This window comes from Mustela nivalis (assembly GCF_964662115.1).
Source record: "Mustela nivalis genome assembly, chromosome: 1".
In the NCBI taxonomy this organism is placed as follows: domain Eukaryota; kingdom Metazoa; phylum Chordata; class Mammalia; order Carnivora; family Mustelidae; genus Mustela; species Mustela nivalis.
In genome coordinates, this window is record NC_139020.1 from 12,014,351 (window position 1) to 12,025,639 (window position 11,289).

The 11,289-nt window shown below is 54.8% G+C and overlaps 1 protein-coding gene across 1 annotated transcript in view; it reads left to right on the forward strand.

Moving 5' to 3' along the window:
- Positions 1-11,060, forward strand: part of URB1 (URB1 ribosome biogenesis homolog) — a 68,354-nt gene extending 57,294 nt beyond the window's left edge. The window contains exons 31-39 of the mRNA XM_082686294.1: positions 1,852-2,012; positions 2,559-2,670; positions 4,018-4,124; positions 4,645-4,788; positions 6,081-6,190; positions 6,598-6,795; positions 7,998-8,239; positions 8,670-9,236; positions 10,288-11,060. Coding sequence (XP_082542420.1) covers positions 1,852-2,012; positions 2,559-2,670; positions 4,018-4,124; positions 4,645-4,788; positions 6,081-6,190; positions 6,598-6,795; positions 7,998-8,239; positions 8,670-9,236; positions 10,288-10,469 — 1,823 coding nt within the window. The 3' untranslated portion in view covers positions 10,470-11,060. The remainder of the gene's footprint in view (positions 1-1,851; positions 2,013-2,558; positions 2,671-4,017; positions 4,125-4,644; positions 4,789-6,080; positions 6,191-6,597; positions 6,796-7,997; positions 8,240-8,669; positions 9,237-10,287) is intronic.
- The last annotated feature ends 229 nt before the right edge of the window (positions 11,061-11,289 follow it).

Consider the following 11,289-nt stretch of genomic DNA (forward strand, 5'->3'; position numbering starts at 1 on the left):
GCTCTCTTCCCCGGGACTCTGCTGTGTGAATTCTGGCCACCTTGGCATCCCAGCTGGGCGCTCTTGTCTGCATAACTCAGCATTCTCCAGTCTCTGCCTGGGTTTGTCCTCCCTGGGCCTTGGCCTAGAAATCTCCAGGCTTCGAGCTGGGATGATCAGAAGGTTCATCTTGTTTTCTCTCTTGGAGATCACAGCCATTTGTTGCCTCGGGTCCAATGTCTTGAAAAACCTTGTTTCGTTTCTAGTTTTTAGTCACTTCTGGTGGACAGGTAATTCAGGTTTCTGCCACTGTCTTGGGTGGAAGTGGAAATCCTGGTTATTCCTTGATAAACATTGAGAAAGAGGAAGGGAACTGTATGCGTGCGTCTGTGCCCCCATCAGTCACCCTTCAGTGGAGATGCTGGTGGAAGGTCTAGGGAGCTCTGCCACTTCTGAGGGACAAGGACACTTGATGGTGTAAAGGGATTTCTGTGCTCGTGGGCAGCCACCCACTTGGAGACTATTCTGTGCTGTGGAGCTCTTGGAATTATAGAGAAGTAGCTTATTATTGCAATTTTTCTTCTTATTATTGATTCTCAGGTTTTTTTAATTGCCAGAATTAGCTTTTAAAAATCTAACATTAGGAAGAGAAGAAAAAAAGAGTTTGACTTTTTAAAAACACTGGTGGCATTTCTTTAATCGATAGTACATTCCAAGATGACGCACTGGGGGTCGTCACTTCCGTTGGTTTGTGTTGGGTTCCTGATTTAACAGGAACACCAGCTCACCAGTCCCTTGGTCTACAGAGCATATGCGTGGGTGATTTCCATGACCAAACCTGCCACTTAGTTGTTTTTAAACGCAGTGACCTGTCCCTGTTCTAAGGTTTTTCGTCAATTTTTATCTTAAAATTTGTGACAGTATTTATGTTGTAAAAAGCCTCAGATCTTTATTAAAGAGGGTTCTAAGTGTCCCGAATTTTGTTATTGGTAATCAGGCCCTTTAAGTTGTGGTCAGGTGGGTCCCTGTGTATATTTGACCTTCTCTCTCGCTCACGTCATTTCCTGAAGTGGTTGTAGGTTTTTACTAAAATTGATGGGTTGGAGGTGCGTGGGTGGCTCAGTCAGTTGAGCATCTGCTGGGGTCTCCATCACAGGAACCTGGGATGGAATCCCGAGTCAGGCTCTCTGCTCAGTGGGGAGTCTACTTCTCCCTCTCCCTGCCGTTCAACCCTGCTTGTCTCTCTGTATCTCTCTGTCAAATAGTCAATACAATCTTTAAAATTAAAAAAAAAAAAATTGTTGGGCCAGGTCAGACAGGTTTAGCCAGGGCAAAACAGCTTCCCTGCCTTTTATGTTTTCCTTACTGGTGTTCGTGGCTAGGAATTCAGAAGCCGTGGGCTGAACAGGGTAGAGACAGGAAATTGGTTTTCTCGGCCAGCTGCCCAGTCGTGTTCCCCAGGCCTCCAGCCTGCTGCGATCTCGTGTCTCAGGTCTAAATGGCACCTCATTCTTCTCTGGCTCGTTGAGTATTTGTGAGAAGTCATGAAATAATCCCAATTGGGATTGACAAGCATTCTAGAAGCTGCAAGTAGGGGTTATTGCCGTGCAGGGGAAGATAGGCTTTAATCCAACTTCAGCAGAAGTTAAAGGGAGTGGAGAGACTTACATTTCTTGTGTCTCCCACTCATAGCTGATGTTGGCAAGAGGAGACTTAATTCCCCATGTTACACAAGCATCGTGATCGTGCTGTATGTGTGTGTTCATCGCTAATGTTGGCAAAATGCAAAAGGAAATTTAATTCCCCATGTTACACAAGCATCATGATCATTCCTTGTGTGTATGAATTTAATGCTGTATTTTACTTCCATAGAATTTGTGGTGGATTGTCGAAAATTTTTGGATTCCAATGCTCTGGGCCTAACTGTTGCGGCCCTCAGCAGCTATGACCCCCAGATGCGGGCTGCAGCCTACTACGTGCTGGCGGCCTACTACTCACAGCTGGAGGGGGCGCGGTTCCGAGAGCAGTCCCAGGTGAGTGGGGCTGAGGGTCCAGGTGGACCTCTGGAGCTGGCTTTCTGCTGAGTCTGGTAGCAGCATTTCTGGGGAGCATAGAAGCATGTTGGAAGGAGACTGCTGACAAAGAACCAAGGTCCATTCCCTTGTAGGGAGTGATGCTGGGGGTTACCTCTGGTTCTCAGCCCTTGTGGAGCCTGAGAAAGCTCTATCCTTCCTAACACTTCTTGTGTGTAGGTGGGCAAAGCAGTTCAGTTTCTTTGGTCTGAACTCAGTGGTTAAGGCAGCTGTTACCCAGAACACACCGAGCTCCAGAAGGCTGGGCTCCAAGGCGGCAGGGAACAGGAGGAGCCTCGCTTGTCTCCTCTGCCCTTGGGTACGTGCCCGACTCCTCGAGGAAGTGATCAGGGACACTGCCATTCCGAGCGTCATCTCTGGTGGCCGCTGGGATGGGGAGAGTGGGCCACCCAGCAGAGCTGTAGTTTCAGCTGCACAAGACAAGGCTGCACAAGTTCTGAAAATTCTTTTTTTCCCCCCCCGTTCTTCTGTTTTCCTGGTTTTAAGCTACTCTACCTGTTGGATGTAGTCCGGAATGGGATCCGAACTCAGAACATGAGACTCACCTTTACCTTGACTCTCTTCATTGCCAAAGCAGCCTCGCAGATTTTGAAACCAGGTACCACCGCATGTCCGCATGTCGGCATTAATCCCACCAGCGTGATCTGCCACGCGTGTAAATAAGGCCGTGTCCGGCTCACGCCCTGCTCTGACAGTGAGCCATGGGTGTGGGCAGTGAGTAAAGCGTGGCTGTGAGGAAGCTCTTTCCGGGCCCCGTGGCTGAGATCAGAAAGAAGCCCAGTGAGGAAGCCCAGCGCAGAGCAGTGTGTGTGAGGGGGCGTGGGATGTGTCCTCACTTTCGCTGTGGGCCTGGGACGCCACAGGACACGCCTGTCGTGGTACCTGCCCCCTGGGGCTGCTGTGAGGGGGCACGGGGGTCCTGCACCTGCAGGGCGCCTGAAGCAGGAAGTCTGTCCCACAGCAGCTGTGGGTGTATTCATGGAAGTGAGAGTCTGCACAGCTCGTGGGTCCTGAGCTAGAAGGTGTTTGGCCTGGAAGCCGTCACCATGCAGGTGCCGGCCTGGGTCCGAGAACACACGGCTCCTTGTGCGGCGGCCACGGGCACCACTGCCAAGGTAGCCTGAGGACAGGTGTTGGCTGTGTGGGGGCCACAGGGTTCTGTGTCATGTGGTCTCGTTCAGATACAGAAGCAGCCCCCCGCCATCCGAGGCCCCCCATGTCAGATAGCCTGTCCAGGGTCCCGCAGGTCCTCTCCAGTCGCATTGCTATTACACTTCAGATCTAGTTTCCATCTTCTCCGTATAGTTTTTATTTCATGGTTTTTCTTTTAGAAATTACAGGGGGAGAGAGAGTAATTAGTCATTTGTAGACTCTAAAGAAAGAGACACTTGGGAGAAACTATCCTAGCAGAGGCCAGGGTGATTGGTCCGGCCTGTGCCATCTCAGACCAATGTCAGGGTCGGGAGCACAGGCAGCAGTGGTCAGGGGGTGGCCTCCGAGGATCCGGGCAGTCAGGACAGGTCGGAGGCGGTGATCAGAAGGTAGGTGGCAGCAGGGGAGGAGACGTGTGTCCACATCGGCCTCATTGCATCCCAGAGTGACCCGGGGGGCGTCTGAGGCTCCCGTGCTGGGACACTGCCCTTCAGCTAGAGGCCGGTCGGGGTGGGCGCCAGCTCCCCTCTGCACCCCAGCCGATTGGAGCTCATGCGGTGGGCTGCTGGCCGGGGCGGGGCAACATCCTCCGTGGTTTCTGAACCGTGTGCAGCCTGGAGCCGGGTGTCTTCTTGCTGCAGTCTGGTTCTCGAGAACCGAGAATCAGAGTAAGGATACAAAAACTCCGTGGGGGGTACGGATTTCTGATCCCCAGCTCCTGCTCCCCAACTCCAGTGGAGTATGGCGGTCCCGCTGGGGCCTGCTCTGAGCGACTCTCTGCCTTTGTTCTCAGAGGACCACATGTACTTGAAGATCAACAAGTTCCTGCTGTCACACGAGTACTTGAATATGAGCAAAGTTCCGGGCTTCTACCAGTTCTTCTACAGCTCAGACTTGGAGGTGAGGCTTCTGAAGTCCCTGAGGGCCCCGGAGACTCCTCCGTTGGATCATGAGCCCCTGCTGTCACTCTGGTACTCTCCCCTGGGTGCTGTTGGTGGCCGGCAGCCCAGTTGCGCAGACAGTGTTGGAGCGAGACGGTCAGGAAAGTGAAAGGTCACGCAGGCTCGCTTGTAGAAATGCTTTTCATGCCATGTGTTAATTCTTAGGTGGTTTCTCACACGTTCAAAACAGTCCTTAAGAGGCCTACGTTTTATGGCACTCTCATTCTGTGTCCTTGGTGAAGGGCTGGGGTCAGTATTAAATGTGATTTTGTAGATGTCCACGTGAGTCGATGCAGGGCAGTGTTTGAACTTGGTCTAAAAAAACCAAGTCAAATCCTAAGGCTCTTCAATGACACAGCCAACAACAGACAAACGTTTTTGCAGCTGTGGCTGTTGCTCTGCTGCTGGCACTCGGGAGTGGTGGGGTTTGCAGGGGCCTCAGGTCGGGAACAGCAGTCTCCTGCTTGCCTGGGTTACAGCATAAGACAGAACGGGAATGGCTGTTCGAGATCCTGCGGCAGGGGATGCGGGACAGGCACTGCTACGAGCTCTGTGCCCGGAGAGGCGTCTTCCACATCGTCCTGTCCTTCTTCAACAGCCCGCTGTGTGACGACGAGGCCCAGGTAAGCGGCGCCCACAGTCTGTCTGAGCACAGCAGGGCTGTGCTGCTTCTCAAGGTGGTTGGGCGGGGGGGGGCGGGTTGTAGAGAGAGAATGAACGGGAAGAGGCAGAGGGGGAGAGAGAGAGAATCTCAAGCAGACCCCATGCTCAGCATGGAGCTGGATGGGGGACTTGATCTCATGACCTTGAGATCGTGACCTGAACCAAAACCAAGAGTCAGACGCTGAGCCACCCAGGGCTGCCCCATATTTCTAAAGGTTTTATTTGCAAGTGAAATCTGTGTGAATTCTAATCCCAGCCTGGACATGACCGACCTACTAATGTGACATCAAGCTGACTTTCCACGAGGGAAAATGAGATCCCACGAGTGCCTTTCCTGTAGAGGCGGTGGACTGGCACTCACTGCCATCCGTCCTCGGGCGATGTGCTGTTTGTCGAGGCTGTGGGCTGGCACTCACTGCCATCTGTCCTCGGGTGATGTACTATTTGTCATGGCTCCTCCACTGTGGCTTGGCCTGCTAGTAGAGCTACCCAGTAACTGTGACCCTATGGAGCCACCAGAATGTCACTAAATGCACAGAAGCTGTAGATTCCCAAAACTCAGCTAGGAAACAAGAGTTGGAGTCAAAACCAACAGTGTTAAGAGCCAATGAGGAAATGCCCTCGACCAAGAGCTCGTGTTTGAGTGTTCTAAAGGTCAGGGGTGGCTGAAGGAGTAACTTAAGTGAAGCCACGGTATTTGGATTAATTTGTAGCCCCATCAGCTTTTGTGTCTGATGGTGTATAAAATGTGGGTAAATGTGAGCAGTTCAGAAGAGAGAAACACATCGGAATAAACTGAATTTGGATACAGTAGTTTTTTATTTTTTATGGCATGGGAGAACTCTAAAAGGCCCAATTCACCGTTCAAGGGGCAGTCCCGTTTTTCTGTCTGCCTTTCCAGGTGGTAAAACCGAAGGGACAAAATGGGCCACTAGCTGTTTCTCTGGACGAAGTGGGTCCGTGTTCTCTCCCAGCCTCACATCTGGGCCATGTGGTTTCTGAGCCAGGACTTGAGGCCCGTGGGTTGGTTCCTTAGGATGGACTCGCAGGTGTGGGCTCCCCGAGGGTGGGCAGTGGCTGTGGAGTCTGTGTGTCTGGCCAACATCGCCACCACACTCCCAGACTTAGCCAGGCAAGCTTCGTCTGCCACCTCCTGGGAACAGAACAGACCGTCGTGTTGTTTAACTTGTTCCTTTGATCCAGTAAAATTGGTTTTCGTACTGAGAAGTAACTCTTAGTTTTGGGTTTTCAGAATTGGATTCTCGAAATTCTGCAGAACGCTGCCCGGGATGCCCAGTCCGCCTATGAGATCCTGCGGGACTATAGCCTTTTAACGTGGATTTTGCACATCCTTGAGAGCAGGTGAGCACCTTGTGTGTGAGACGTGTGTTGGGTGGGAAGAGAGTGCGGTGGAGACCGTGGAGTCCGCTGCGGGCTTCGGTGTGGGTGGGAGATGGCAGTAGAATCCAGACTCTCTCGTTGGGACTTCAGGGGATGGTGGAGCTAGAAAGGAGAATCACGCCCCGCCCCACCCCATGCCGAAGCCTTGTTTGTGTGGCGTGCTCGCTGTTTTGACTTGGATGCTGTGCCTTTGGGGGCTGCGGTGCGGGTGAGCAGGTTCCGGATTGCTGGGGGAGGGGCCAGCCTGCCACCCACTGCCGGGGCGGCCACTGCGGGCAGAGTCTGTCCTATGGCTCCCCCACCCCTGCTCCAGCCAGGGTCACCGAGAGGAGAGGACACAGCAGTCTGCGTTCCGTGCTTGGTTGCAGGTTTCTGGAGACTCAGCTGCTGTCCAACATCATCTCGTTGCTACACACACTGTGGGTGACCAACCTGGGGGACAAAGGAGTGGCGTCAGAGGGCCCGGCTTCCTGCCAGCCGGGGTCCCAGGAGCCTCAGAAGCTGCTCGCCCTGCACTTGGTCAACGAGTTCCTGTATGTTCTCGTTGCACTCACGAGGCACCTGAGGTAAGCGCCTGCCCCAACGGCACGGCCCCTAGCATGGGGCCTCTGTGGACGCCCCCTCTCAGTGGTCCCCTCGGTCCTGGCTCCACAGGTGGGGCTGTGGGCCCGAGGGCTGCTGTCAGCCGTGGATGATGTCAGAAAATCTCTTTTAGCTGTTTCTTCTTTTCTGCTTCAACTTCGGGAGGCTCCTTTCACGACCCTGAGAACCTGACACTCTGGAAACCTAAAACGTGTCATAGCAGATCATTTTTAGCGGCAAACAACTTGATAATTTGATTCAAGCACTTCAAGTGGTGTCTTGTAGAAAGAACATCTTTTCCATGACTTTAAGCCTAAGAAAGGCAGGCTGTTCCCAGACTTGCCTCTGCCTTCGCCAGCCCTCACAGACTCACTTGTCTGAGACTCTCCTTGAAAATTCCAGCATTTCCATCTGGCTCCTGGGAATAATGCTCCTCGGTTCCTCAGACTGCTGACTGCTCCCCAGATTCCACTGTCTTAGAGAAAATACAGCCTGTGCGCTCCGAGTTCTGGCTTAGGGACAGAGGTAGTGCTGATTGGAACCGGAAGAACTGATCGCCAATGGAGGATCATCTCAGTGAAGACTTTCTTGATAAATCTGAGAGCATGTGGTCTTTGGTTGCTCTGAATTAAGAAATCAGTGTCGACAGACCGCTTTCTTATTCTGGGGCTGTTGAAGGACACACTGGTGTTTGAGAACTGATTCCTATTTAAAATAATTTTTAATATTGTGTGGAGCAGCTGGTACTGGATTTTCAGTTCCCTCGAGGTTAGGGCGGATTTCCTGAGGGAGCCCATGGTGGGGTTTGGCCGTGGGTGAGGCTGAGTCTGTGAGGCCCTGAGGCCCAGGGGTGTCGGCCGTCCTGTGGTGCTTGTCAGGCGGCTGGTGCGCCGACCCTCATGGCCTCTCCGCCTCGCTCTCCCGGTTAGCCATGGTTTCCAGGAGATTTCTATGCCTTCAGCATGGAGGGGAGACTCGGGTCCCCACCGAGCCTCTGCTGGAGCGGCTTGCTTTTTCCTATTCTTGGTGGTGGGCTCCATGCTTCCGTGTCTGTTGTGAAGGGCCACCCGAGTCGTGGGTGGACCTTCGGCCCCTCTGGGTCTGTGGCATTGCCCAGCCGCGCTGGTCCTGGGCTGGAGGACGAGGAGGCAGCTTTTGCTCAGTGTGTGACATTGGCTCCCTACAGGCCGACCTTGGCCTCCGCCCAGCTGACCAGCTTCTTTGCGGCGCTCGACTCCGTGCTCAGGTACCGGGCCACCGTCATGCAGGCCTTCAAGGACATGAACCGCTTCACCGTGAACGAGACGGTGCTGTCCACCAGGGACGTCCTCGTCCTCCTGCACAAATGGAGTCTCCTCGAGAGAGACGCGAAGCTCCAGGAGGACCTGAGATCGGCCATTGAGAAATACCAAGTTAGGGAGCTCCTGAGTGAGTGTCGGGACCCGACCGGGTGGTGTTCCCCAAACTGTGCTCATGTCCCCCGCAGAGCTGCCGGCACGCGCCCTCTCTGAGCAGCGTGGCTGAAGCTGCTGAGGTCCCGAGGGCGGGCCCCCCATCCTTGGGGAGACCTGGCTTGGAGCTCTCCTTGCCACTGTCATTGCTCCCGGGGGGGGCCAGCGGGTGGCTCTGGTTGTGGTGAGGACGGACGGGGTTTGTCCTGAGAGCAGCGGTGACCGTCACAGTCCGGTCCAGTGTGGCGCTCTCACGGGGCTCCAGGGTAGGAGCGTGTCCTGTGGGAGCCGAGCAGGGGCCAGCGCTCGGGACCTCTCCCTCTTCCCCGCTCCATTACCCACCTGCCCCCAATCCGTGTGGGGAAGAGGGCGTCAGGCTCACTCCTTCCTCTCTGGGTGGGTGACAGAGATGCTCAAGGACAAGAACAAGCCCGTCGTGCCAGCCCGAGCCCGAGGCCCACGGGGCCGGAAGAAGAAGCCAGGGGAGGCAGAGGAGACGGCTGACCCCGAGGCGCAGGCAGCCGCCCTGGAGACGTGCAGGGGCCTCCTGAGGTCCATACTGACCCACTGGGGGCCCGCGGTCGGGGCCGCCCCCGAGAGCACTGCACCGGGCCTGGCGTGCGCTGCCACGTCCCTGGCGGTCCGCTGGGCGCTGCGGTCGGTGGCGGAGTGTCCACCGAGCAGGGCGGAGGCCGCAGGACTGCTCGGCTGGCTGAAGAGCCACATTCTGCCACAGCCGGGGGTCGTGGCTGAGCTGCTCGGGGACAGCGCCATGAGGAGTAGCATCTTCAAGCTGTACAGCCGGTTCTGCAGCGCCGGGGAGCTGGCAGGGCCCGCGCGGAGCCTGGCCTGCCTGTTCAGCGAGGTCCTGCTGCAGCTGCTGGCGGCCCAGGGCCCGGCGCGGAGCCCCTGCTACCCGGCGGTCCAGCGCCTCTGCCTCGCCTCCCTGCAGGAGAACGATGGAGCCACTGCAGGTGAGGTGCCGCGTCGAGCCTGTTGGGGACTCGGGATGTAGCACTCATGCGGCTGAGCCAGAGTGCCGGGCTCGTAGCTGCCGTCGGCCCGGACGTGAAGGGAGCGGAGGCCTTTGCTCTCAGGCGAGAGCCCAGGGGCGGCCATGTGTATGCGGACAAGTGCCCGCTCAGGCCTACTGCGGGGCGCCAGCTGTCCTCTGTTCCCAGCCTTCCTCCTGCGAGGGCTTCCTTCTCACGGGCCCCCAGGGTACCCGTGGCTGCAAGTGCACGCGTGTGCGGACTTGCACGTACACGCCCGGGCACGCTCACGGGCCGTCCTTTCCACGTCCCTTCCCCAGGGATGGGAGGGGGCAGGACGGGAGGACAGCTGAGCCAGCGGGCCCGGCAGGTGACCCCCCAGGGGCAGGAGCGGGGGATGGCTTCTCTCGTCTGGATGCTTTCAGGGAGTTGAGTCTGGGCCTGGGAAACCCTGTCACCTCCCCTGTGCCATTGATGAAATGACGTGAAATGATCTCGGAACCTTAATTCTTTCTTTTTTTTTTTTTTTTTAAGATTTTATTTATTTATTGGACAGGCAGAGATCACAAGTAGGCAGAGAGGCAGGCAGAGACAGAGGTGGAGGCAGGCTCCCTGCTGAGCAGAGAGCCCGATGCGGGGCTTGATCCCAGGACCCTGGGATCATGACCTGAGCCGAAGGCAGAGGCTTAACCCACTGAGCCACCCAGGCGCCGCCTCAGACCTTAATTCTGATTCTCGGTACGGGTGGCCAGAACCAAGAAGAAACTTGGGTTGTAGTAGCTTTCCGTACATTTTACACACATTGATCAAATAAAAAGATTAATTTTAGAGCAAAGATTAACCCCAAAGTTAAGCAAAGGCAAAATTAATTTTTTTTTAAACATTTGCTCGTCTCCTTTTGCCACAGTTCACTGGGCGTTGAGCAAAGCCCCTGTGTCCCCATGCATGGGGGGAGGGACATTGGGGGGAAGTGACCGGTTTTCCAGCGAAGTAGCCTGTGTCCTAATGGCCCTGTTGTCCACCTCTTCCTCAGCCACCGCAGCATTCCTGGTGTCTCTGTACATTAAAGACGTCTGGCTGGGGGCCCAGCAGCCAGACACCCTCCTAACCCATGTCCAAATGATCTGTGACGCCACAGAGGACACGCTAAGTGGCAACGAAGAGGCCATCGTCATCCTCTGCAAGGACATCGCCGCCTCAGTCCCTAGCGCGTGATGCCCTGCCTCCTGATGCCTCCTGACCCCAGGTTCTAGAAGTTTGGTTGAGTCAGGTTTTCGTGCAAAAGTTCTGTCTGCGGTCACTGCGTTTCCTGACAAGTGACGTTGACTCATTTAATGCACCAGCAGGCACGGAGCGCACACAGGGTAGTCGGAGCTGTAGTGGGCGGGGGGCCTTCTGGGCCGCAAGCTCGTTCAGTGTTCAGACAGGCAAGACCCTTCCTCTCGGCTTCGTCGCTCTCCAGAGAAGACACGTCAAGTTGAGGTGACACTTTGGAGCACGGAAGAGATTTGTACATGTTAAAGCCAAAATGTCCAAGAATACAGTCCGTCAGCTAAGAGGGTGAAGAGAGATGTTTCAGCTTTTCTTCACATGAGAAGTCTTACAGAGCTGTGTATAGCCTTGTGAGTGAATGAGCTCGGGCCAGTGTTAATTATTTTAGTATGTAAAAGGGCATTACACTAGACCCTTACAGTGTAAAATGGATTCAACCTCTGCTTTGGAAAGAAAGCCTGTATTTTTTTTAATTGTTTCAAAGCAGGGTCTTGGGATTTTGTAACTTGTTAATAAATCTCTATTTTTGTTAGACATTTGTGTTTTGCTTAATTGGTATTAACAGGCCATTTTATTTCACAGAAATGTGCATTTTAAAGGTCAAGATTTGACTTTTAGGTTCCTATGTTAATCGGCACAGCAGCCCACAAACCCTGGAGCGCTCTGGTGCGTGCGGCTAGAGCTCCGCGTGTGCCCACCGCCCTCCCGTACAGTGTGGGGGCTAAGGGGGTGGATTGCTGCTTGGCCTCAGTCACAGGACCGC